At 60.9% G+C, this 25,586-nt stretch overlaps 1 protein-coding gene across 3 annotated transcripts; it reads left to right on the forward strand.

Moving 5' to 3' along the window:
* The first annotated feature begins 17,642 nt into the window (after nucleotides 1-17,642).
* SLC2A6 (solute carrier family 2 member 6) lies at nucleotides 17,643-25,294 on the forward strand. Of its 3 annotated transcripts, none has more exons than XM_055400069.2 (10): nucleotides 17,643-17,818; nucleotides 18,354-18,516; nucleotides 19,539-19,745; nucleotides 20,360-20,459; nucleotides 21,390-21,601; nucleotides 22,012-22,164; nucleotides 22,722-22,830; nucleotides 23,154-23,339; nucleotides 23,515-23,660; nucleotides 24,530-25,294. In XM_055400069.2, the coding sequence occupies exons 1-10, from the start codon at nucleotides 17,727-17,729 to the stop codon at nucleotides 24,683-24,685; spliced, it is 1,524 nt and encodes a 507-aa protein (XP_055256044.2). In that variant the 5' UTR covers nucleotides 17,643-17,726; the 3' UTR covers nucleotides 24,686-25,294. The 3 variants fall into 3 exon arrangements, with proteins under 3 accessions (XP_055256044.2, XP_055256045.2, XP_088697137.1); XM_055400070.2 differs by having other exon boundaries at nucleotides 24,548-25,294; XM_088841011.1 differs by lacking the exon at nucleotides 19,539-19,745.
* Nucleotides 25,295-25,586: the final 292 nt, after the last annotated feature.

Genomic DNA, 25,586 nt, shown 5'->3' on the forward strand with positions numbered 1-25,586 from the left:
GATTCTTTACCAGCTGAGCCACCAGGGAAAGCTTGTGTACCTAGTGAATATTTACTGAGCTGCTCATTGGCTCTGGGACTCTGTGAAATGTCTCTGAGGCTTGAGATGAAGGTGGATTCCTTAAGAAAGTGCTTGCAGGACTTCCCTGGAGGTCCAATGGCTATGACTCTGCACTCCCAATGCAGGGGGCCCAGGTTCGATCCTTGGTCAGGGAACAAGAGCCCACCTGAGTGTTCCATGCCGCCACTAAAAGTGCCCACACGCCGCAGTGCAGATCGAAGGTCCCGAGGGTTACACCTAAGACGGGGGCGGCCAAGTAAATACACAGCTCTTTTTAAAAAAGGAAGCGCTGGCAGTCCGAGAAGCCTTTAAACTAAAATCCCTCATTTGAAGTTTGGGGATAACTGAGAGGCGATGGATTCAGGTTGTACAGACCCTGAGGGCGAGTCTGTGATGACGGATTCTTAGAGCCCAGTTCCAACCCTCCTCAGCACCAAGGCCTGAGACAGTAGAGCTGAGGCGCTGCCTGGAGGCCTGGCGGGGTCCCAGCATGGCTGGACATGAGGTTGAGCCCTCGGGAACCCTGGATGCATCGTGCATAGAGGGTGGTCTTCCCTTGGGCCCCCAGGATACCCTCTCTGTGCTTTGTCTTCTGACCCTGAGATCAAAGGGAGTCAGAAAACAACAACAATAAAATAAAACAAACAAACAAAAAAATGATGCCCTGGTTTACCTACAAGGATAGAGAAGTTTCGATTCTTCCAATTCAAAATGAGAAGACAGGTTGTTCTTCGGCCGTCATAGCCAGTGAGCAACAGAACCAGCTGCGTCTGTTGGTGACCACCAGCATCAGTCAGCCAGTCAACGGGGGTCACACCCCAGGGTGGCACTCCCTTGCTGAGGACCACCCAGTCCCTCCCTACTCCTCTTTGATAGTGCTCCTGGCCGGACGCTGCACTTAACTGAAACTCTGTGCCAGGCCGGCAGGTGGGGTGCCTGGGCTCACGACCGTGGCTCTCTCCACCCTAATGATCAATCCATTCAGCACTTTTGCTCGCATATTGGGGGGGCAGCAGCCTTGTGTTTCCCCCTCGAAGCAGAGCCAGTTTTGGCTTGGCTGTTCCTCTCTGGGCCCCCACTTTTGCCAGCCTGCCCTGAGGACTCTGCACCTCCTAGCCAGCTCAAAGGGTCTCCCAAGTGGCTCAAAGGTAAAGAATCCACTTGCCTACGCAGAAGCCACAGGAGACACAGGTTCGATCCCTGGGTCTGGAAGATCCCCTGGAGGAGGGCATGGCAATGCACTCCAGTATCCATGCCTGGATAACTCCATGGACAGAGGGGCCTGGAGAGCTACAGTCCATGGGGTCACAAAGAGTCAGACATGACTGAGCAACTGCTCACACGCGCACGCGCACACACATGCACACATGCACGCAGCCATCTCAAGGCAACGTTCAAGAAGTCCCTTCCTGGCAGTCCAGTGGTGAGGACTCTGCTCGTTCACTGCTTAGGGCCGGGATTTAATCCCTGGTCAGGGAACTAAGATCTCACAAGCTGTGCAGCGTGGCCAAAAAAAAAGACAGCTTTCAAAATGAACATCTTATTTTACACAGAATGTGTGGCTGCCTGAGAGGGTCTGTGCAGGTTCTTGACTGGGTGTCATGGTGGGAACAGACATCTTTTTCCATTCTACAGACGGGGAGACTGAGGCTTAGTATGTGCATACATGCGCAGTCCTGGCTGACTCTTTGCAACCCCCATGGACTATGGCCCTCCAGGCTCCTCTGTCTGTGGGATTCTCCAGGCAAGAATACCAGCATGGTTTGCCATTTCCTCCTCCAGGGGATCTTCCTGACCCAGGGATCAAACCTGAGTCTCCTGCATTGGCAGGTGGATCCTTTATCACTGAGCCACCAGGGAAGCCCAGCTGAGACTTGGGGACACTCATACTTCACAGACCCTAACCTCGGAGCCCAGACAGCCCGCCTCCTGGGTCTGTGCACCTAACCTCTGCCGTTGGCTCGCAGAGGTGCGGGCAAGTGCTCCACAAATGAGTGGTAATCGGTGAGTTCATTCATTCGTGCATCAAATACTCATTGAGCTTCTTCAATTGCCACATGGTCTGAGTCCCTGAAGACACCGCAGGGGCCAAGAAGGGTGACATCACTGCCCCCAGGGCGTCCACATTCCAGAGGCCGTCAGGGACGGCCAGAGGCTCTGCCACGGAGACCTCGGCCCGCACTGGCCACTCCAGCTGGGCCTCAAGTCTGGGACCCCTCCTCTAAGTGGGACCCCACTAAGTGGAGTGAGGGGACCCGTCCTCTAAGTGTTCACGCCTCTGGGAGGCCGTGGAGGTGACCCCGCTGACCGTGGGAACCCCGGGGTCAGGTCAGCTCTGTGATTTCCCAGGGTTCGTGGCCGAGCTGGCCTTGAAACCAAGCCCGTGGTTTTCCACCCCATCTCCATCAAGGTGAGAGTTTCAACAAGGATTCAGGTGAGCGATTCCGGGCTGACCTCTGGGCCCAGGTAGGGCAGCGGCCACAGTGGTCTACTGGCCTCCCTCTGCTGGTGACCCTGGTGGTCACGATGCGGGAGTTACCAGCCATCCCATCAGAAGCTGGCGCCACCCCTAATTTAACTAGCCTAAGGAAATGGCAACCCACTCCAGTGTTCTTGCCTGGAGAATCCCAGGGACAGGGGAGCCTGGTGGGCTTCCGTCTATGGGGTCGCACAGAGTCGGACATGACTGAAGTGACTTAGCAGTAGTAGTAGTAGTAATGTCTTTGCTTGCAGGCAAAGGGCGCCCCGGGGACTGGGCTGTAGACAAACCTCAGCTCTGATGTTCCCCGGAGAACTCAGAGATCAGCACTTACCCACAGTTTGGCCAGCCAAGCAGGCCTCAGCCTCCACCCTGTTACCCCCAAAAGTCTTGGGTCCCCGAAAGGGCCCCCACACCTGTGTCCCTTGGTCAGCCGAGCGGCGGGGTCTGGGGCGGCCGGTGGTGCTCCAGGAACAGCTGGGCACAGCTGCCTCCCGAGGACACTGCCCCCAGCGCGCCTGGAACACAGGGTCAGACGCCATTCATTCCCTGCACGGGCCCCGCTCCAGCAGGCCAGGCCAAGGGACGGCGTGTCCTGGGGGTGGGCTGGCCCCTGGCCCAGCCTGACAAAGCAGCGGCGGGGGTACTGAGCTCCAAACCCGAGGAACACGGGCCTCCTCCCTGCAGCTGCTGCCCCGAGCTGGGCGCTGTCTCTGGGGCAGGGAGCTGGCCCTGGAGTCGAGGGGGGCGATGGCGGGTGACCCAAGCTTCCGGAGCCCAGGGCTGTGGCTCCCATTCGCCTGCTCCGGAGCCAGCACTGGGATCTGGGGACCTGGTGCAGCTTGTCCCAGAACCCTGCACACGGGCTACCGCGGGCCATGGGGCACTGCCCTCCCCTGGTCCCGCCCAGGTGCTGGGACCAGGTCACTGTCCATCTTCAGCTAGAATCCCCGCATCAAACCTGCAGCCTCGGGTGGGAGTGGCGGGGGAGCTGGCCTCAACGGCTCCCTGGCTCCATCTTGTCCCACGCCCACCCTCACCCCCAGAGCACTTTGTGCCTCCATCGGGAAGTGGGGGGAGGTGAGTGGATGTTCGTGTGTAGCTGTGATGTGTGTTGGGGGAAGGGGTGAGGGAGTGGGCAGGAAGGTGGGTGGGTGGGAGGAGAGTGGGGGGTGGGGGGGAGTGAGGGGGGTGGACGTCATCTTCCCAGCACCTGGACACCCCGTGTGTTCCTCTGCACCCCCCTACCTGCGCCCCACGACCCGCTCTCGTCCTGCCTGCCTTCCAAGACCAGGCTCAGTGCCTGCCTCTCCCCTGAAACCCTCCTGAACCTCACCTTCTACCGCCCCGCCACACCCCGCTGCCCCTCCCTCTGCTACTAAGGCAGCTCTTGCATCCAGGTGTGCATAATCCCCCCCCCAGACCCTCCCACCCCCCGCCCCCACCCCTGCTGACCCGGCCTGCCCTCAGCTCCCAGCCCTGCAAGCAGCTGCCGCCCGTCAGCCTAAGAGAGATGAGAGCTTCCCGGTGTTTTCATTCATTTTCACTTTACTTTTTTTTTTTAACCACTTAAGCAACACACAGGTAGGCACAGGTTTGGTCAAAGCAGCCATTTAACTCTTACAAACTGGGAATTCCCTGGCGCTCCAGTGATTGGGACTCTGCAGTTTCACCAAGGCCCAGGGTCACTTCCTGGTCGGAGAGCTAAGATTTCGCAAGACGTGAGGCCAAAAAAGTATAAATAAATAATGACTCCAGTCATTGTAAAAAAATTCAAACGTGGTGAACAAAAAGACCGTCCAAAGCACTTGAGGTCGCTGTCAATTTTCTCTGCGAATAGGGGCGCTGGCGTGGTGCTGAGGTGCCAGGTCTGCTCCGGAGAGCTCACGCCATCCCCAGACGACCCTGAGGGGGAGAGCCGCTCTCCTCACCAGCTGCAGTGAAGGGACAGGAGTGCGAGGTCAAGGGTCAAGGGCGCCGATGACTGGGAACCCATGGGAATACCACTTCTCTTCTGTGGCCACACCCCATCCCTCTGACCGCACCCCCGTTCCTCTGACCACGCCCCGTCCCTCTGACTGCTCCCCGTCCCTCTGGCCACACCCCGTCCCTCTGACCGCGCCCCGTCCCTCTGGCCACACCCCGTCCCTCTGACCGCGCCCCGTCCCTCTGGCCACGCCCCGTCCCTCTGACCGCGCCCCGTCCCTCTGGCCACGCCCCGTCCCTCTGGCCACACTTCCACCTCTCTTAAACACCTTCTAGGTCGGCCGCTGGGTCCTTTCTCAAGTCTGTCACCTCACAGGGTGGACAGGTGCTCTGGGGGGGCCCTGTGGGGATGGCCTGGCCCCAGGACCCCTTCCCTGAGGCCAGGCCGGCTGCCCCCACCCCTGGCAGACGCAAGAAGTCCAGCTCCTGACAGAGGAGAGGCCAAGTCCAATCAGCTCAGTCTCCCAGAGACCAGGGGCGAGTTCCAGGTCTCCGAGGCTGCAGTCCAGGTCCACCAGCGTCGGGGGAGCAATGGAGGGGTCCGCCCAGCAAGGGCACTGCCCCAACCTCAGGCTGAGACCGGGGAGGGCTCCAGTCACAGGACACACCCCTGCCCTCGCTAGAAGGGGCGTAGGTGAGCTGGACTTCCCACTTGGCAAGTCCAGTCCAATGGACAGTATAAACATCTCGAGACTGTTGCCCAAGCAGAGTCCAGGGGGATCGATGCACTCAGCACACACAGAGAAAGCCAGGGCCGTGTCCTGCACCCAAGCCACGTCCGGACCCTGAAGAGCACCACATCTGCAGGCACAGAGGCGGCCTCGGGGCAACGGTCAGAGGACGCGCCTGGACCATGTCAGTCTCCAGCCTCAGTGGGCGGGCCGCTCCGGGGCCACCCTGCTATTAATACACTCATGCAGGGAGCACATTGCTTCTGCCGGTGGCGTGTTCACACGGACCTCATTCCCAGGAGATAGTTGACACGGCCCCTGGCGAGCTGAACTGGGGGAAGGCCAGTCAGCCACGCACGTAGGCCACCCACTGGTGGATGCTGGGGAGGCCCGGGCCTGGCCAGGATCCTGGGCTGTCCATCCCACTCTCAGCCCCTTCCACAGCCAGGCCTCCTCCCAGGGAACGTTCCAGAGAGAGTGGGAACCCAACCCCAACAACCAGCAGCCCCTCCTCCTCTGCCACCACCGGACTCCAGACCTTCCACTGCAAGCAAGCCCGTGGCGCCGTCCCTTCAAGGACCGCAGGGACCCAGGCTCCATCCTTTAGGCCTCAGAAAGCAAACCGGGCTCCTCACTTGTGAGACAGAGCCAGGCTTCTCCGAGTGCCCTCTCCTAGGGCAGCTACTCTGTCAGCCCCGAGACCTCAGTCTTGCCACGCCGGACAGCCCCTGAGACCCTGGCCTCCGCGGGCTCCCAGCTCACAGACCCGCCAGGGCCTGCACTCCCCAGGGTCTGCATCTCTCCAGATGGAGCCTCCAAAGGCCGGGGGGCGGCAGAGGGCAGGCCTCCCGGCTGCTTCTTTCCCTGAGATCGAAGCTACAATTCCAAACACACGGGGCTGTCCAGGCTGATAGACTGGCTGGGAGCCAGGCCCCGGCTGGGGAGACAGCGGACATAAAACTCACACGTGGCACCACGAGGTCACCCCACTCCTGGCTCAGCCCCGTTGTCCAAGGCTGCCCCTCCACAGCCCGCTCAGCCTCAGGCTCCAGACGCCCCGGATCCCGCCCTGGGGCCTCAGGAGCACCCGGCCTGTCCCCGCAAGCCAGCACCCAGCCCTCACACAGGCATTTACACCGAGCTCAGGTGCCCTCAGTCTGTGCCAGGAGGCGTGGGTGGACCCCATCCAGGCCAGGTCCTGCGCCCCCTCCCACGTGCCCTCCCGCCAAGCTCCTGTCTCCCCCAGCAGACCCCGAGTCCCCACAGGGCAGGGCCGGTCTGACCCTACCGCTCGGCCGGGAGCCAGGCGTGAGCAGTACTGCAGGAGGGTGTCGCCAGTGTCCCAAACCCAGGGCCCCCAGCCAGCCTGTCCCACAGGAGGCGGGGTCTCACGCACGCACACACATACACAAACATACATGTGCACGCGTGTCCAGGCACCCACGCATGTGCAGGGGGCTTGGACCCCGGCCTCCCTTCCCCAGGGGGCAGCAAGCATTCTGGGCACCCTGAAAAGAAGAGCTGGTGGGAAAACAGGGTCAGCCACCAGCTCGCACAGGGAGGACCCCTGCCCCCAGGGTGCCATCCACAGCATGCACGTGGACCCGGTCCCCAGATACTGGGGTGCTCAGCCTCCAGACCCTGCTCAGCTCCCACCCCGGCTCCCCTCCCCGGTGACTCCTGACCCTTCTGGAATCTCCCTGGTGGTGGCTGAGGCTGGTAGAGAGGTCGGGGTCTGAAGCTCACCCCGAGCCCAGGCGGCGAGCCCCCTACCGGGGCCAGGGCCACCAGTCTCCCAGCACTGGGGCCACAGCCTTGCTCCTTCTCTCTGCCCGTGGCTGGTGGACGTTCCTGAGGGCTAGGCAGGGGGCAGAGGGCAGCCTGGGCCTGGGATGAAGCCCACCAGGCGGAATCCAGCCTCCCACGACCCCGAGGTCCTCCCTGGGACAGCGTGGTGTTCCTGGCAGAGACACTTCAGTCGAGGGGCCGGGGTCCAGACCCCAGGGCCATACAACGGAGCGCCTCAGAGAGATGGCCCAGCCTGGCCTGCTGTCCCGGCCTCTGGTCCACAGCACTGAGCACAGCCTGGGGGAAGGGGGAGAGCCCTGGGAGCAGATCCCGCCTGTTCTTTGGAGCCCCCGAGCCCTGCCCACTGCAGAACAGGGTGAGCCCACCGCCCACAAACAGGGGGCAGAGCCCGGGCACAGAGCCCTGCAGCCACCTCCCAGCACGGGGACATCAGCTGGTCACAGGGCAGCTCTGAGCCTTGGAAGACAGACTCCCCTCCGTGTTACCAGGAGCGGTTCTCAGTGTCTGCACAGACTAGGGCTCCAGGGCGCCGATGGACAGCAGCTGCGAGGGACGGCCCTCGCTGACCCCTCCTCCTCCTCTGCCTCGCCAGGGACCCCAGCGGTCCAGTCCCGGGGTATCCCCGCTGGGCACCCAAGCCCCCTCCCCACCCCCAATCTCGAGGTGCCCTCGGGTCTCTCCAGTGGAACATTGTTGATATATTCTAAGCCGTCAGCAAAACAAGATGAAAATTCAGTAATTGCTTTTGGCAGGGAGTCCCTGGGCCAGCACAGGGGCCAAAAATAACCGAGGAGAGGGTTCCTGGGCCACCTGCGGCCTCAGTGCGGGCTCCATCTGAGCACTGGAGAGGGGCCCCGCTGCGGGACAGGGTGGGTGCAGGGTGGGTTGAAGGGACACGGGAGCGGCAGGGACAGAGCGAGGCTGTTGCTTCCAACATTGCAAAGCAGGGAGCGCCCGGCCTTCCGAAAAAATGTAATGTCATACTCGAGCAGGAGGAGCAGCTGCTGGGCGACTCGGCGGCCCACAAATAGTTGGCCGCGTCCCTGGAGAGGGTGTTGGCTGAGGCCGTGAAAAGGCGGAAAAACCGCCAGGCTGGCCGGCCACGCTCGGCCCCAGCCCCGCCCTCCCCAGGCCTGGCCAGTGCTGGCCACAGGGGAGGGGCGTGAACCCCAGGGTGGTGAGAACCGGGGTCACGGCGCATCTGGCCAGGGCGGAGGACGGGTGGGGGGGACCTGGGTCTGACCCTTCCTAGCGCCAAGGCCAGAGCAGGAAGGAATGCGCTTCACCGGTCAGGCCTGACCCAAGTCCACATCGCAGGACCAAGCAGGGGCAGGCAGCCAGCACGGAGACTGGTCAGCCTCACCCTGGCCTTTGCTGTTGCCTCTTTGTGCCCCAAGCAAGACACACCTGCCCATGAGGCGTGCCCGGCCGGAACCCCGAAAACATCCCCAGAAGCGTCTGCTGGGAGCTGGCTGGCTGGCTCTGTGGTGAGGAGGAGACCAGAGGGGTCCAGCCAGGGCCAGGCTCTGGGGACTGGCCACCCCACACCATGGAGAAGGCTGGTTGTCCCCTCTGCCCGCCTGCCTACCTGCCTCGGTGCCAGCCCGTCAGTCCCCGCCCCTTGTGGGGGAGGGGGTTTCCAGCATCACCTCCCTCCTGCCTCTTTAACTCTCTCCTTGCCCAGGATGCAGGACAGGAGCAGGTCTCAGACATGGGCCCTGGAGGCCCCCACTCCCAGTGGGAGGCCAGGCCAGCTGTCCAGTCGCCTCGTCCTTCTCCCTGCAAGAGGTGCCTGAAGGCCTCTGAGGACCATTCCCCGGTGCCCCGGTGCCCTGGGGCCCCAGCAGAGAGGGAAGAGGGGGCCTGCGTCTGGAGCACACCCACGAGCCCACCCCTTCAGTCTCCAGGCCACTTCCACAGGGAAGGAGGAACTGATGGCCCGAAGCAGTTAGCAGTGCTTGAGGCTGCGACACCCAGAAAACCAGCTCACACAACAAGGTGCCCTCCCTCCACATCCCCAGAGAACCAGCTCCTGCTTCATCCCTGCTCATCATCCGAGCCTGGAAACCTCCTGGTTGCAAGAGGGCTGCTGCATTGCCAGGAAACACGACTGAATTCCAGGCAGGAAGAAGGGGATAGGACCCGAAGCCTTGCTAATCAGGAAGGTGGCCCTCCCTGGACACTCTGGACTAACCATATCCCTGGCCAGAAGGGACTCACATGGCCACCCAGCTGCAGGGCAGCTGGAGGACCTGTGAGTGTAGCAGGCACGCTGCCACCCCAGACACCATCAGGGCCCTCTTGGGAAGGAGGCAGAATGGAGGAGAGAAGCAGTGCGGGCCCACGGACCCGCGGACTAACGAGGAAAGGAGACTCAGTCTGGGGCTCGCCCACGGCCACAGAGCTGGAGAGAGCCCAGCGGAGAGGAAACCGCAAGAGTCTTTCCCCCAGGGTGGGGCCTCCAGGCCCCGGGGGCCGATTGAACCCTGCCTGGCAAACACCCACAAGCTCATACCCAGGCTGCGAGGAAAGAGGCCAGCTCCATGCCACCTCCAGGTTCCTGTAGCAGGGCCACACAGAGCAAACACACACACACACGTGGGCGTGCACACACGCCTGCTTGTATACACACAAGTACATGCATGCACGCATGCTGAGTTGCTTCAGTCGCGTCTGACTGTTTGCAACCCTAAGGACTGTAGCCTGCCAGGCTCCTCCGCACATGGGGATTCTCCAGGCAAGAATACTAGAGTGGGTTGCCAGGCCCTCCTCCAGGGGATCTTCCCAACCCGGGGATCAAACCTGGGTCTCCCACATTGCAGGCAGATTTTTTTTACCGCTGAGCCACCAGGAAAGCCCACACAAGAACGCACGCATGCAAACACAAACGTTCACGGTGCACATGTATTCCCATACATACATGGGTGTGCTTACATACACTCACGCACACGTGCCGGCACACGCGTACACTCGAGCACGTGCACGGAGACTTCAGTCCACAGGTTCATGTGCGTTACATGCACGCACATGTGCGGCGCACGTCTGCAGCCCGTGGGCAGATGTGTACACGCAGACACACATATACACGTAACACAGTCACACAGCTGCCAGCTCCCAGACCCTTCTCTGCCAAAGGGTTCATTTCAGGAGCAGGACTCCAGCCCCTGGCCCGGCCATTCCTGTCACCCTTGGCAACGTCCAGCCCACCAAAAGCCCAGACTTCCCCAGTCTCAGGCATCTGGCTGCCCCAGCCCCACTGGAAGAGAGGGGCAACGGGGCAGCAAAAACCCCAAAAGGAACCACAGTGTTTATGAGGTCACTGAGTCACACAGAGCAATGCTTCCCTCACAGGTGCAGTTCCTTTCTGGACCAGCTCTGGACAGACGCCCGTGCCAGCCTCGGGATGGGGGCGGGAGTGCAGAGGGGGCTCCGTGGCCTGGAAGAACCACAGGCGCAGGCTGGAGGCCGTGAGGCAGCCGCTGAAACCGCGATGAAGCCACGTGGCATTTTCTGGGGCTCCGGACAGAAATGCAAACAGGAGGCCGCACACAGTCTGCCTCAACCTGCACAGGGCAGCGGGCAAGGCTGAGGCCTCGGGCAAGTTCCGGAGGGGCCGCTTCTCCCTGGAGGATGGACGATTCCGCCTCAGGAGGGGTCTTGACAAGTGCTTGTTCAGTGACAGTCGGGAGGGTCCTGGGGCCTCCAGCCCCGACCTGAAGGTCTCCACTGCCCGCCCATCCCCAGAAATGCACATCTTCCCCACCAAGGCCCAAGGAGGACCGCTGTGGGGCAGAAAGGCCCCGCAACCCTGGGCAGACGCCCCTTCCCACCCACCACTACCCGCCACCCCCTGCCCCCCCACCCCCGCGCCCCCCACCAGACCTTGCACAGTTCTTCCCCACCCGCTCTGCCACCTTCCCGGTGCTTTCTCAGGAGATCATAGATACGGAAACAGGGAAAGAATGCAAATAGAAAATGGTAAAAGAGGTTCCCTCTGGGTAACGAGATGTACGTATGCTTATCCACAGTCTCAAATTTTTAAAAATAAAACACCTTCACCTCCTGGGCCCTGATGGAAACCCCAGAGGGCTCTAAAGCAAATGGCGTGATTCTCAACTTCAGCCACCAGGTGGCAGCCAGGACCAGCGCATCCCGCCCTGACCCGCCGCAGTGCCGGGGAGGGCATGGGGCTTCCTCCCAGGGTTCTCTGGGTCGCGGGAGGTAGGAGAGGGCGGCAACCGGAGGGAGACTGTCAGCCGCGGAGGGGCCACAGAACACCTCCCTACCGGTGGGCCCTCCCAGCAATGCCCAGGGGCAGGGACTGCCACCCTCCCTGGATGACTGGGGAACTGGGGTTTGGGGTGGAGCAGCGGCCAGCGTGGACAGAGTCCGAGCTGCAACTCTCATCTCCCAGCTCGATCTAACCCACTCCACAGATACCCAGGGGCCACCTGGCTTCATTTGCCTCACTCAGGATGGCAGGGCCGGGGTGCACCCAGCTGTGGCCTGCAGCAAGCCAAGATGAGCTGGTTTCGAGCCTCGTCGGCCTGAGCACTCATGGCCGCCCCGGACCTCATAGTCCACTGTCCGCCACCATCCCCAGGGGTGAGGCTCCAACAGCGGCCTTCTGCAGCTGAGTCCAGGACTCGCCGGGGTTCCTGCGCACCAGTGTTCCAGTGGGGGGTCTTGGGGGCCTCCTGGGGTCCCACTGGGGCTGCCACAGGCAAGGGCTGAGCGGCTGGGTGCAGGGTTTGGCCCAGGGCACGGCTGGGAGGCTGTGCCATGCCCGGCCCAGGGATACCCTGAGCCCAGCCTGGGAACCCACGTCAGCGGGAGTCTCGGGGGGGCCGGTCCCATACCAGCCAGACGGAGAGCAGGAAGAACAAGAGGACCAGGGCTGCAGCCAGGGTCAGAGAGGGCGCCAGGTCTGAGTCCTCAGGGCCGGGAACGACGTCGGCCGGGGCATGGTGGGGGGCGGCCAGGGCACCAGACAGCTGGGTGTCAGAGACCTTCTCCCTGGGGGGCCCAGGCTGGCCCATCTGTGAGGAGGAGATGAGGGACAGGACTTCCTCTGGGAGGGGCCCCCCTCACACCCACCGCCCCTCCCGTCCGTCCCCCATCACAGCAGGAGCCGGGGCCAAGAGGTGCCCCAGGGCGGTGACTCCCTGAGCCTCGGTGTTTCCCTCTGTGAAATGGGGACGTGGAAGACCACAGAGGGCAAGGACCAGGCACGCCAGCCCCGGGGCCACCGGTGGTCCCGCCAAGCTCCCCACCTTCTCCCTAGAGACGACGGGCCGGAGGTCAGGTTCAGCCCCACTGCTCTCTCCCTCGGAGACCTTTCCCCCTGTGCCAGGGCTTCTGGAATGCAGCTCGGTTAGTTTCCTGGGCACTTGGAAGCCAGCAGACTCGTGTGGAAGGCCCTCGTCACACTGCAGAAGGATCCGCAACAAGACTACCAGCTGCTCTCCACCCGCACGGCAGCGAAGGATGGGAGCCCCAGGTTACGTCCATCTTACAGATGAGAAAAATGAGGCTCGGTAAAGGAAGTGCCTCCTGGAGCAGGATTCCCAAGAAGCCCCAGAGTTTGGCAGAGAGGGTCGTGGCGGCCTGAGACCCTACCCTCAGTTTCCTGCACAGGTTTGGACTAGGTCAGTTGCTTGTTAAGCTCCAGGCCCTCAATCAGCCAGCAAGGTCCTGGAGACACAGAGTGTCTCTGCCAAGCCCCTCCTAAACCTCCAGCCCCGCAGCTCTGCAGGATGGTTACCTTACGGCCATCGGGGCTCCCGCATCTTGGGAGAAGCCTGCCCCAGAGCTGCCATGTTCCCCAGGAACAGGGGCCAGTGGATGGCGGCCTGAATGATCTCCTCAGCGGGCCTCCTCTCTCCTCTAAGGACACCACCACTCTGGGGCTTCCCCCAGGGCGTGGCTAGAGCTGGGAGGCGGGAGTGAGCACCCCACCCACCGCCAGGTAGGTGTGTCCAGGCCCCTCCCAGGCCCTCCGGAGCCAGGTGCCTCCTCCCCCAGACAGCGCTTTCTGCTTCCTCTAAGCTGAGGCTTCCGCATAGGGGCTGAGGGAAGAGGGGATCCTTCCGACTCTTTGTGACCCCATGGACTGTAGCCCAGCAGGCTCCTCCATCCATGGGATTCTCCAGGCAAGAAAACTGGAGTGGGTAACCACTTCCTCTTCCAAGGAGAAGGGGCAGACTCTAAATTCCAGTCAGCAAGGGGCTTCTAGGCACTGGCTGTGTGCCCATGCTGTGCCAGGTGGGGTGGGGGGGTGGGGGTGGGGAAGAGGGGAGATAGGCCCACCCCCCAGAGCCAGGGCCAGGTTCTGGAGCAGCCCGTCTGGGGTAGACCCAAGTGGGAGCAGAAGGAGGCAAGATGGGAGGATTCGGAGGCCAGAGGACCACAGAAGTGATCTTTGCTGAAGGAAGTTATCCCTTATCGGCAAAGATGTTCATCCTGTTGCTAATTTTAAAAGCAAAAAAAGATAAGGACTTCCCTGGTGGTCCAGTAGCTAAGACTCCATTTTCCCAGTGCAGGGGGCCTGGGTTTGAACCCGGGTCAGGGAACTAGCTCTCATGTGCCAGAACTAAAGATCCCACATGCCACAACTAAGATCCAGTGCATTCAAATAAATAAATATTTTTATAAACATTATTAGTTTAGGGGGAAAAAAACAAAAAGGTGTGAAATAACCCGAATGCCCATGAAAAGAGATTCATGAGCAATTCCAGCTTCATCCCCTTAAGAACCTTAAAAACCCCATAAGAAGGGGCTGTGGACAAGGAGAGCCGTACAAGATTTATCCGTTAGCCCAAAACAAAGTGGCCTGTCCAGGAGGGGGACCTTTCCCCCTGCCCTTCTTCGTTATTTCGGCTGGTCTGATAATTAAATGGACACAAGACCGATCAACTGGAGGAAAACCAAACAAACAAACTGAATTTCACACATACGGAGCTCTCATAGACATAGAACCCAAAGAAATGACCGAAGGCAGGAAGCCTTTATGTTATTTAGACAAACAACAAATCTGTCAAGAACTGACAAGGCAAAGGCTTGGGTACTAGTTAGTGAAGAAATTGAGCAGGGTTTGTTACCAGTTTTCTTGCCCTGATTTCCCCATCTCTGGGGATAAGCCTGACTCTCTGCCTCCTGGTACGGGAAGGCTAGCTTCCACATGGGAAATTTATTTCCTACTTTCACAGGGACAAAGAGTAGGGTCAGAGTCTCCTTGCATCCACTGCTTTTCTCAAGTAGCTTAAATTCAGAGTAACCCGTCTGCCACTTTGGCATATTTTAGGGTGACTTGCCCTGAGCCCCGTGAAACCCAACCACCCATGAAAGAATGGCACTCACACACACAGCAACCAAAAGAGAGCTAGCCACTAGAGAACACAGCACAGATGAACCTTATAGATTCACCGTGTGAAAGAAGCCAGAAAGGAAGCGCTTACTGTACAGGTCTCTTTCTATGAAACTCTAGAAAAGATTAATGTAATTGACACTCAGAGATGGATGATCAGTAGCTGCTTAAGGATGGGGGAGGCATACTGACTGGGAAAGGGGTTCTGGAGGATGGTTCTCTGTCTTGACTGGGGGCCACAGGGTGATACAGTTGTCAACACTCATCGACCTACACACTTAAAATGAGTTCATTTTCCTGTGTGTAAACTGTCCCTCAATAAAGCTGACTTTAAAAGAAAAAAAACAATACTGGGGGCTTCCCTGGTGGTCCAGTGGTTAAGAATCCACCTGCCAATGCAGGAAACATGGGTTCAATCCCCGATCTGGGAAAATCCCACATAGAAAAAAATTTTAATTGGAAAAAACTGGGGGTGGGGCGGTGCGGGGAAGAGTCAAAAACAAGAGCAGGAGTCTATTCAAGAGGTTCAAGAGTAGGGAAATCTAATCGACTAGGACAGAAGTCAGTGACGGGACCTCAGGAGGGCACACGTGACTGGAAAGAGGTACTTGGGGCTTCCTGGGGGTGGTCAGAGCTTCTTTTCAGACTCGTTTATTTGGCTGTGCTGGGCCTTAATTGCAGCATGCAGGATCTTCAGTCTTTGTTGCAGCCTGTGGGATCTTGTCCCCCAACCAGGGATCGAACCCAGGCCTCCTGCATTAGGAGCTCAGAGTCTCAGCCACTGGACCACCAAGGAAGTCCCAGAAGCCTCTTTCGTGATCTGGGCTGCAGTTCCTGGGGGGCACACAGAAGTTTATTCATTGTGCTGTATGTCTGAGATGTTGCTACTGGGCTCAGGTTTGGCTGCTTGAAGCTTGCGATCCAATACTCAAGAAACAAGTATTGGTAGGAAAGGAAAGCTTTCTTTGTATAGGAGGCCAGCAACCTGGGGGAGAAGGCCGACTCAAGTCCAGAAGCCAACTCCGCTTGCTACTCGGGATTTTCAGGATTTTCAAAGGTGAGGACGGGCTTCCCAGGTGGCGCTGTGCTGGGCTGTGCTCAGTCACTCAGTCCTGTCTGACTCTGCAGCCCGCCAGGCTCCTCTGTCCATGGGATTCTCCAGGCAAGAATACTGGAGTGGGTTGCCATGCCCTCTTCCAGGGGATCTTCCCAACCCAGGGATCAAACTCAGGTCTGAATTGCAAGTGGATTCTGTACCATCTGAGCTACCAGGGAAGCCCAAGTGGTAAAGAACTGGCCTGCCAATGAAGGAGGCATAAGAGACACAGGTTTGATTCACAAGTCACCACTCCAGTATTCTTGCCTGGAGAATCCAAAGGACAGAGAAGCCTGGCGGGTTACAGTCCATAAGGTCACAAAGATTCGGACACAACTGAAGCGACTTAGCAGGCACACATAGGTGGAGGGAGGGGGCTACACACAGACATAGCAGTCAGCTCCAACAGTCATCTTGAAATCGGTCACACAGTGGTCTCACCAGTGTCATCTTAGGGACAGTTAATTTTCAGTTCCATGGTTGGCTTGGGTCTATTTCTTTGAGGCCAGTTCTTGGAATTGTGTGAGATGCAGCACCTTATATCATGGCTACGGTCTGGTCATCAAGGAGTTAACTCCTTCCACCTGATGGGGGTTTCAGTATCAGCCAACAATTCACAAGAGATGACTCAGAGTATTATCTATAGCCTTTGAGGAGGAACGAAGAGTTCCTTGACTGTTTAATGACTGAACTTTATTATTTTTCCTGTTTGCTTTTCTTTGCTTCTGCATTTTTTTTCCTTTCTCTGAATAAGTTCATTCTATGGCTAACGTTTTTCTATAGACAAAAGGCAGGTGAAGGACATCAGGGTGGTGTTCTGTCCTGGGAAAGCCCCATCAGGCCCTGCTCAGGGTCAATGACTTCTATCTCAATTTTCAAACTATGGTCGTGAGGACCACGCAGCCTTGCAGGAGTCACCACTTATTGGATTTGCTGACTCCAAAGCCTATGTCCTCGATAGCAAGAAGAAAATGCTTAAAAGAAGTGTGAAGTGTCACACGATCTGATGTGCATTCAGTGTGCAAATATGCAAACAGGTACATGTTGAAAAGAGGGGAAGGTGAGGCTGTTGGCAGAGCACGTGGTTTCGTCTCTGTTTTCTCTAATATATATGGTTATACTTCGATGAGTATAAAAGGGAATTGTAACGAGTTTTAAAACTCTTTGCTATTTTGACAGGTAAAATTTGGAAATAACCCAAATGCTCAACAACAAAGGATCTGTCTTAAAATATATGTGGACGTCGATTCAGCACAGTGGGATCCGATTCATCTTCCTCTCTCCTCTCTGAAAAAGTCCAAAGGGAGAGTTGACACTAGTAACTCGATTTTTTGTCTTTGTTGTGTGGTGTGTGTGTTTGTGTGTGGGTTGGGTTGGTTTTTTTGTTTGGTTGGTTGCGGGGAGGGGGTTTTAGGTTGGACTTCCAGGGAATTTTCAGTTTCTGCTTTTCCTATTTGTAAATTGTATCTTATTACCTGGATGATTTGCTACAAGCCCAGGTTACTCCCCCAGTCAGAAATGGGAAAATACACAAGTCTCGCCCAGGGGAACCGCCACCCCCTCCTCCCTCTGCCTTCACGCCACACCCCCTGGCTGAGGCGGCCCTGCATCTAGCGAGCCAGCCTGGTCCCACCGCGTTAGGGGACTGCGGTGACTCCAGACGCACTGTGGCAGGGAGAGAGGGAGTCGAGCACAAGGCAGAGCCCACGGCCTTCCTTCGAAGGGGCACAGATGTCCCCTAGGTGACCCTGGCGCCTTGCGGCCCCTCTATGGGTTTCAGCTTACTCCCATTTATACCAGCTGGGCCCCGGGTGGGATGCAGGGATGCGGTCTACGCCCCTAGGGCTGGTACCCAGCTTGGACCAGGCCCCGCACGACTTCCAAGCGTCTCCCCACGTGAAGGGCTCCTATCCGGCTGGCGAGCCCTGCCGCCTCCAGGGGCGCACGAGGCGCCTGCGGAGTCCAGGGACAAGCCGGCCTCCCGGCTCGGGTCACTGCGGCCGGAACGCCAGTCGGCTCCCGGGGAAAGCCCGGCCGCCCCGCCCCGCTCGGCGCCGGCATCCTCAGCATCCTCAGCATCCGCACCACTCGCGGCCGCCCCATTGGCCGACGCCGCTCGGCAGGGCCGCCCCGCAGCCAATGGCGGCCGGGGGGCGGAGCTCCGGGTCCGCCGGATGCTCCCGTCCGCTGCGGCCCGACCCGCCTCTGGACGGAGCTGCCCGGGTCCCTCGCGGCGCGCCCGGGCGGGAGGGTCCGGTCATGCAGGAGCCGCTGCTGGGAGCCGAAGGACGGGACTATGACACCTTCCCCGAGAAGCCGCCCCCGTCGCCAGGGGAGAGGACGCGGGTCGGGTGAGAGTCGTTGGGCGTAGGGCCTGCGGGTGGAGGATGCAGATGGCCTGGTAACCTCCAGTGGGCAGCTGGCTCCCCGACCTTGGGCCTCCACTGACTGTCGGGGAGTGCCCACCAAGGGGCCGCCTCGTTCAGACACACTAGTCCGGGTCCCCCCCCGCCTCCGAGTACTAGGCCCAGCCCCCAGCTGGCAGAGACAGGGCCATGGACGCCCAGAGAAGGTGAGGGGTTTGCCTGAAGTCAAGCAGCAAGCCTTCTTGCACTGCAAAGCTGGGGGCAGACACCAGGGCTCCTATTCTGGGAATGGCGCCCTGCACCCGTGTCCCAGCCCCAGCAATGGGCTGTCCTCATGCCCTGGGGTTTCCCCAGGGAGCTGGTGCTCAGGCCTGGGAGGTGCCAGTCCGACCAGCTCTTGACCCAGCTGTCCCCAGCACTGCCCTCTGAGCGGGCAGCCATTGTGCTCAGGCCAGGCAGCAGTTAGAGGTGGGGGGACTCAAAGATCCTGACGGCTCTGCACCGCCCCCCCACACACCAGGGTCCTGCAGAACAGGAGAGTGTTCCTGGCTACCTTCGCTGCTGTGCTGGGCAATTTCAGCTTCGGGTATGCCCTGGTCTACACGTCCCCCGTCATTCCCGCCCTGGAGCACTCCTCGGATCCAAACCTGAGTCTGACCAAAACCCAGGCATCCTGGTTCGGGGTAAGAGCCATGCTCTGAGCTGACAAGAGACAGGGCAGGGGGACTGGGGACCCACTGAGCTCTGTCCCCAGCTAGGAAACCAGCCCCCCCCTCAAGTTCAGCCACAGGACCCCCTCCAGGGCCCTGGTCTGCCCCTCCCCCACCCACTCCAGGTCGGCAGTAGGGGTGGGGGGTAGTGAGGCCAGACACTGGCTCCGAAATGAAAGGGGGAAGTGAAAGTTGACGGAGAAGGCGTGGGAAGGAGCAGGTGGGGAGGTGTCCCTTAAGATCTCTACCCAGTGGGGCTGAGGGTTCCCACACACACCTGGAACTGGGCCGTCACAACAGAGCAGGCACCTCCCTGGACGAAGGGAGGCAGGGTCCTCTGGTACTAACGGAAGGAGTGCTGCTGGGTCACATGGGTGCCAGGAGAGATGGTGGGCATGTGGGTAGAAGGAGCTCGGGTCCTCAGAGCCCCAAGATTCTAGAGCTGCCGTCTTAGTAGCCTTGGACGTGCAACCTCAGCACATTAACTAAGATGATAGCCCGCAACATGCGCTGTGCACCTAGTCTGGGCCGGGCCCCTGCTCGGCACGTCCCATGAGAGCTTGTTCACTCGGGCCAACCCTGTGAGGCGGGTGCAGCTGCAGAAACTGAGGCTCAGACAGGCTCAGCGGGATGCCCAGGTCGCTAACTGGATCCAACTCCCCGTGTACTCAACAGGGAGTCCGAGAACCCCCAAACCTTAAAATCCCAAGGGCTTCAAGTCACAGAACCCTCCTGTCTGCTACACGCCGGTACTGGGCATTTGCACATCAGTCTGGACAGAACCACGACACACGCCTGTTGTGGCTTCCCTCACAAACAGCTGTCCGCGTGCTGCTTGTACCCCTCTGGAGACAGGAGGCTCACTCCATCAAGAGCCCCAGTCCTGCAGCCCAGGCTCCCGGGACAGCCTGGGAGAGCAGCTGTCTCTAGGCTGATGGGGCAGGGTCGGGGGTGCCGGGTGCCCAGACACGCCTGCCCGCGTCCTTCCCCTGCAGTCCGTGTTCACCCTGGGTGCGGCGGCCGGGGGACTCAGTGCCATGGTCCTCAATGACCTCCTGGGCCGGAAGCTCAGCATCATGTTCTCAGCTGTGCCCTCCGCAGCCGGCTATGCGCTGATGGCGGGCGCCCACGGCCTCTGGATGCTGCTTCTGGGAAGGATGCTGACAGGCTTCGCAGGGGGGCTCACAGCTGCCTGCATCCCGGTAAGGCCAGGACTGCCCAGCCCGATCCCCTCACTGCCTCAGTATTTGCACTGAGCACCATGAGCTGAGGGCTCCTGGCTTCAGGGGCCCCCCAACAATCCGTGGAGATATGTTTGCCAGGGAGCCTCAGCTCAGCACCCCCAGGGCAGCTGACTGGGAGGAAATGTGACACCATGCCCCAAGCTGCCCCCAGTCTGGACTCCCCAAACTTCCTGTATCGAGGCCTGGCAGACTCGTTGCTCAATCAGAAAATCCACATTGAGCAACGTAACAGGGAGGAAAGGGAAGTCCCCGCCCTGCACCCCTCCTGGGACCCCGCATGTTACCCACCACTCCCACGTCAGGGCTGGGCAGGCCCAGCTGGGCACGAAGCCCTGGGTCAGGGGAGTGGAGGCCAGAGTCTGGGTGCCCTCGGGCCTCCACCCCCAGCCTCGCGTCCCCATGTCAGAGCTGAGTGGTTCTGCCCACTTGACCGTCCGGACAGCTGAGGTCCTGCTGAGATCACCACCAGGGCGAGAACCCACGGAAGCCCCCACTGCCTTGCCTCCCGGGGCTCAGCCCAGCCGGGCCCAGCACGCGTGCTCAGCAGAGGCCGGGTGGGCTGTGTTTTGCAGGTGTATGTGTCTGAGATCGCTCCCCCCAGTGTTCGCGGGGCCCTGGGCGCCACACCCCAGCTCATGGCGGTGTTCGGGTCACTATCCCTCTATGCCCTCGGCAAGTATCATCCGGATGCACACAAAACACCTCCTGTGTGCAGGCTTGGGGGGGTGGGGGAACAGGGCCGCTGAGCAGCAGGGGCTGGAAGGGACAAAAGAAAGCGAAAGGGTGATCACGCAGTCGTGTCTGGCTCTTTGCAACCCCGTGGACTGCAGCCCACCAGGCTCCTCTGTCCATGGGATTCTCCAGGCAAGAGTACTGGGGCGGGTTGCCATTCTCTTCTCCAGGGGAATCTTCCAGACCCAGGGATCAAACCCAGGTCTCCTGCATTATAGGTAAACTTTTTTACTGTCTAAGACACCCAGGGAAGCCCAACCCAAGAGAGGAGGAGACAAACCTGCCCATGAATGAACCCCCTGCTGGGAGGCCAGGGGTGGTGGCTGCCATTGAGCTGTGTGCCTCTAGGCAGCTCCCTGTACCTCTCTGGTCACAAGGCCCCACACCTAACTGGGCCATGAGGGTTCTTTTAGGCTGGCAGTCTTGTAAACTGTCTTAACAGCAGGATGATTTCTGGCAAATAGTCTTAGGTGGGAAGTCCATAGATAAAAGAGATCAGGTGTATGGCCATACCACCCAGAATGCACCCGATCTTGTCAGATTTCAGAAGCTAAGCAGGGTCAGGCCTGGTTTGTACTTGGGTGGGAGAAAAGTGATCGGAGTGCGGCCGGCTTGCAGGGGGTGGTCAGTGTTTGCTGGTAGAGGCCCCCAGGGCCTTGCTGCTCAGGCTACTCCTCCATCACTCTGCTATGACCCTTGGAGCCCTCCAAGAACCTGGGCCCTGTCATCAGAGTGCAGCCCAGCTTGGAACAACCAGGGTAAGCTTCCTGTAGGAGGCGGCCCTGGGACTAACCCTTGAAGGCGAGTGAGGCTGCTCAGAGGCCCCGATGGGAGGGGTTGTGTCCAGCCTCTCACAGCTCCTGTCCGCAGGCCTGCTGCTGCCCTGGCGCTGGCTGGCCGTGGCCGGGGAGGGGCCGGTGCTCATCATGGTCCTGCTACTCAGCTGTATGCCCAACTCCCCCCGCTTCCTGCTCTCCAAGGGCAGGGACACGGAGGCGCTGCAGGCACTGGCCTGGCTGCGAGGGGCCGATGCCGACACCCATTGGGAGTTTGAGCAGATCCAGGACACCGTCCGGAGACAGGTGTGCGTGGGGTGGGTGTCCCGCAGCGCTGTGGGACACGGGCCTTTCACACTGCTGGCATGAGCCTCGGTTGCTTTTCCTGGACAGCGGGGATGAGAGCAGTTCCCACCTCCAGGAGCAGGGGGCGGGGGCAGGACGCCTCGGGGTCTGGCCCAGGGTGTGTCTGCACTGCGCGTGGATGCCCGGGGACCTGGCCGTATTGCCAAGCAGGGGGTCTGCCTCAGCCCACCCACTGACCCAGGAGCCTGGGTCCCTTGGGAACCCAGAGCTAGGGCTGCCCCAGTGACAGGGACCTTTCCTGGAAAAGGGAAGAAGAGAGTCTCCTACCTAGCCCCGGGCAGCCCCGTCCAGGGTGGCTCCAGCCGGAGGGGCTGGCATAGCCGCCCACAGCGGCAGCCTCGTGTCTCCAGAGCAGCCGCCTGTCGTGGGCTGAGGCCCGGGACCCCCACATGTACCGCCCCATCGCCATCGCTTTGCTGATGCGCTTCCTGCAGCAGCTGACGGGCATCACGCCCATCCTCGTCTACCTGCAGTCCATCTTCGACAGCACCTCGGTCCTGCTGGTGAGAGCCCGCCCCCGCCCCGCCCCTCTGTCCCCGGGCCCAGGGAGGCTGTGCCCACAGAGCGTCTGCCCTGTCCGGGGCCGCGGGCACACCCATGTCTCAGAGCTGTTTCTGTCCCTCCCGCCTGTCCTGAGTAATGTTTGTAAGGCTTGCGTGTTTTAAACAAGATACTCGGAATTACAAGGGAGACCAGACCCTGGGGGGCCACAGATCCCAGGTTCAGAGCATCTGTCACTTGCTGAGGAAGTCAGCTCCCCCCCATAAACCTCAGCTTCCTCCTCTGCGAACTGGAGATAATAGCCAGCAGGCTTTCACCCGCCCATCCTGGGGATGAGATGAGACGTGAAGATTAGGGGCAGCGGTGCCAGGATCCCGTACCAGCCCTGGGCTCAGTGGTGGGCATGGCGGTTGTGCCCCCTGCCAGCGAGGCCCCACATGCTGGGCTGGGTGACCGGCACAAAGCCGCCGAGCCCGGGGCCTGACCCTGCGGAGACTCGGGGGTGGAGGAGAGGCCCAGCAGGCTAGGGTCGCTTGGCCTCAGGGCTCCCTCCTCTCAGCCCCCCAAGGATGACGCCGCCATTGTGGGCGCCGTGAGGCTCCTGTCCGTGCTGATCGCTGCCCTCACCATGGACTTGGCCGGCCGCAAGGTCCTGCTCTTCGTGTCGGGTGAGTGAAGGCAGGTTGCCTGTGCTTCTTCCTTTTGCTCCTTTAGCTGCTGCCCTCGCAGTGGAACCCCAGGGGGGCCTGGGTCACAGCTGCCCTGCCGGTGGACTCTGCCTCGCCGGCGCCTGGCGCAGCAGCAGGGCTAAACATCCAGAAAGGCCAGCTGGGGCTCGCGGGAGTGAACGAGCCAACTGTGACACATGCGTGCTGGGTGTGACAGCCCAAACGCCAGCGGGGTGGGAGCCTGACGGGGAGCGGGCAGCAGAGGGCGCAGGGTGCCGAGGGGCTCAGGCTCATGGGGTCCCGGCCCCCTGATCTGTCTACAGCGGCCGGCATGTTTGCCGCCAACCTGACCCTGGGGCTCTACGTGCATTTCGGTCCGAAGTCTCTGGCCCCCAACAGCACACTGGGCCTGGATCATGCGGCCCTGGCGGGCACGGAGCAGCCCCTGGCCACGCCCACTAGCTACCTCACCCTGGTGCCCCTGCTGGCCACCATGCTCTTCATCATGGGTAGGTGTGCCCGTGGAGGGGTGGGGGCAGGCCAGCGTCATGCGCTCTGATGGGCTGGGGCGCTGCCATCTTGGTGGTTAGGGAGCATCTCCCAACAGCTCCAGGGAGACACCGAGGCCTCCCCTGGCCCCGAGACGGGGTCTGAGCGCACCCTGTCGCCCCCTGCCCCCGGCAGGCTACGCTATGGGCTGGGGGCCCATCACCTGGCTCCTCATGTCGGAGATCCTGCCCCTGCGGGCCCGCGGCGTGGCCTCGGGGCTCTGCGTGCTGGCCAGCTGGCTCACCGCCTTTGCCCTCACCAAGTCCTTCCTGCTGGTGACGGTGAGTGCTCGACCCGCGGGCGCAGGGGCCCCTCTGGCCAGTGCAGGTGGCCCATGCGAGGGCGTCTCCCTGTGTCCACCGAGCCTCAGCATGCGCTCCCATCACAGCAGGCCCGGGACTGTGAAGTGACTTTAGCGAAGGCTCCTTCAGTTCCACAAACACTAGGCTCAGGGGACTGTTGGGAGAAGTCGGGCAACCGACCCCCAGACCGGAGTGGGACCACAGAGCCAGGCCCGCCCGCCCTGCCACACCCTCCCAGGCAGCGAGCACGGCCTTCCCTTCGGTGGGCAGCTTGGGTCTCTCGGCCGAGCGCGCCCCCTCCTAACTTCACTCGGTTCAGACTCCCAGCAGGCCCTGAAGCCAACTGCAGTCCTCAGTCTGCGGTTGGGAGATCTGATGCGGACAGCTTGGGCAGGGTGTCCTGGTGCCATCAGTGGGTCAGGGCAGGGTGGGGGCACCCAGAGCTGGTGCCCGTGGGAGGCAGAGCGATGGCGGGGAGGAGGGGGCGGCAGGCAGAGTAGGAGCACGCCCCCAGCCACACCGTGGTGGCGGGCCTGCTGCAGGCAGATGCACGCTAAGGCTGAGTTAAGGTGGGCCTTGGGACCAGGGAGAAAGAGGCTGGTATCTGGGGCCAGGGTGGGCTCCAGCTCAGAGGAGGAGGTCAGTCCCAGGGCCCAGCACCAGAGGGCTGCCTGTAGCCCCGGAGGGCTCGAACACCCCGCTAAAGCGGCTGGATTTCCTGCTGGCAGTGGGGAGCCCCAGGGTGTCCACCCGGGTAACGCGATGGAGTCCTGCACCCCCGGCTGGCTGGCGTGAGCCGGGCCAGAAGCTGGTGCTGGGCTCGCCGTGACCTGCACACTCTCCCCCAGAACGCCTTTGGCCTGCAGGCCCCCTTCTTCTTCTTTGCCGCCATGTGCCTGGTGAACCTGGCCTTCACCGGCTGCTGCGTGCCCGAGACCAAGGGCCGGTCGCTGGAGCAGATTGAGTCCTTCTTCCGCTCCGGGAGGAGATCCTTCCTGCACTAGGGAGAGGCCCCGCCGGAGAGGGCCCCGCCACGGAGGGCAGTAGAGCTGGGCTCTGGCATCTGGAACCTGCAACCTGTATCCAGGAGGCAGCGGCAACCCACTGCTGATGGCCTGGGCACAGGAGGGCAGCCCAGAGACCTGACAGCCCCCGGAACACGTGCTGGCCCTGGGCAGGCAGCACCGCCGTCCAGCGGCATCACACACTCATCCACTGGACCTGCCGGCAGAGGCAGCCATCCCACGGCCCCAGGCCAGGGACAAGGCCTCGCTAGGAGACCTCATGCTGAGGACAGGCGGGGCCAGTGCTGGTGGATTGGCTCTGCACAGGGGTGCTGCTGCCCCCCATCCGGCTGCTGCCATCGCCTGGTGGCCCTGTGGGGACCAGGACAGGAAGCTGCTCCTGTGGGGCCTGTGGACACCACGGGGGACGCGCTGGACGCCCACCGGCCAGGGCACAGGACCCAGCATGGACTCTGCCTCCTATACCCGCCCTGCTTCCAGGAACAGGAAGCACTTGAGGGCAAGCCGTGTTCACCCTATTTATACCAATAAATGAGAGGAGGGAGTGGGGAGTACTCCTGGTGGGGGAGCCCCGCCCCCAGCAGCCAGGCCAGACCCAAGACTCAGCCGAGGTCACCAGGGCCTGCTGCCCCAGCCACCCCAGTCTGCCCTTAGCAAGGCAGAAGGAAGGGAGTCCCCGGCCGTGAGGCTCCAGCTCCTCCTAGCTGTGCGCTCAGAAGAGCCACCTGCGCCGTCTGAGATGCTGGGAGCAGGCCATGCGGCACCCCGAGGACATGGCGGGTTCCCCTGGGGCTGGGGGCCCCTGCTCGGCTGCTCTGGAGTCGGGGCGTCCCTTCTGGACCAGAAGGAAAAGGTAACGAAGTGAGCGTACAGACCGCCA

Source organism: Moschus berezovskii, chromosome 11 (assembly GCF_049115385.1).
Source record: "Moschus berezovskii isolate FMDL1 chromosome 11, NW_MosBer_1.0, whole genome shotgun sequence".
Classification (NCBI taxonomy): Eukaryota; Metazoa; Chordata; class Mammalia; order Artiodactyla; family Moschidae; genus Moschus; species Moschus berezovskii.

What these genes read in the sequence shown, in the direction of transcription:
- SLC2A6 (XM_055400069.2), top strand. Translation starts at nt 17,727, where the DNA reads ATGCAGGAGCCGCTGCTGGGAGCCGAAGGACGGGACTATGACACCTTC. An exon ending in GGTCCTGCTCTTCGTGTCGG is followed by an intron (nt 22,831 to 23,153) that starts GTGAGTGAAGGC and finishes ATCTGTCTACAG; the next exon opens with CGGCCGGCATGTTTGCCGCC. An exon ending in AGTCCTTCCTGCTGGTGACG is followed by an intron (nt 23,661 to 24,529) that starts GTGAGTGCTCGA and finishes ACTCTCCCCCAG; the next exon opens with AACGCCTTTGGCCTGCAGGC.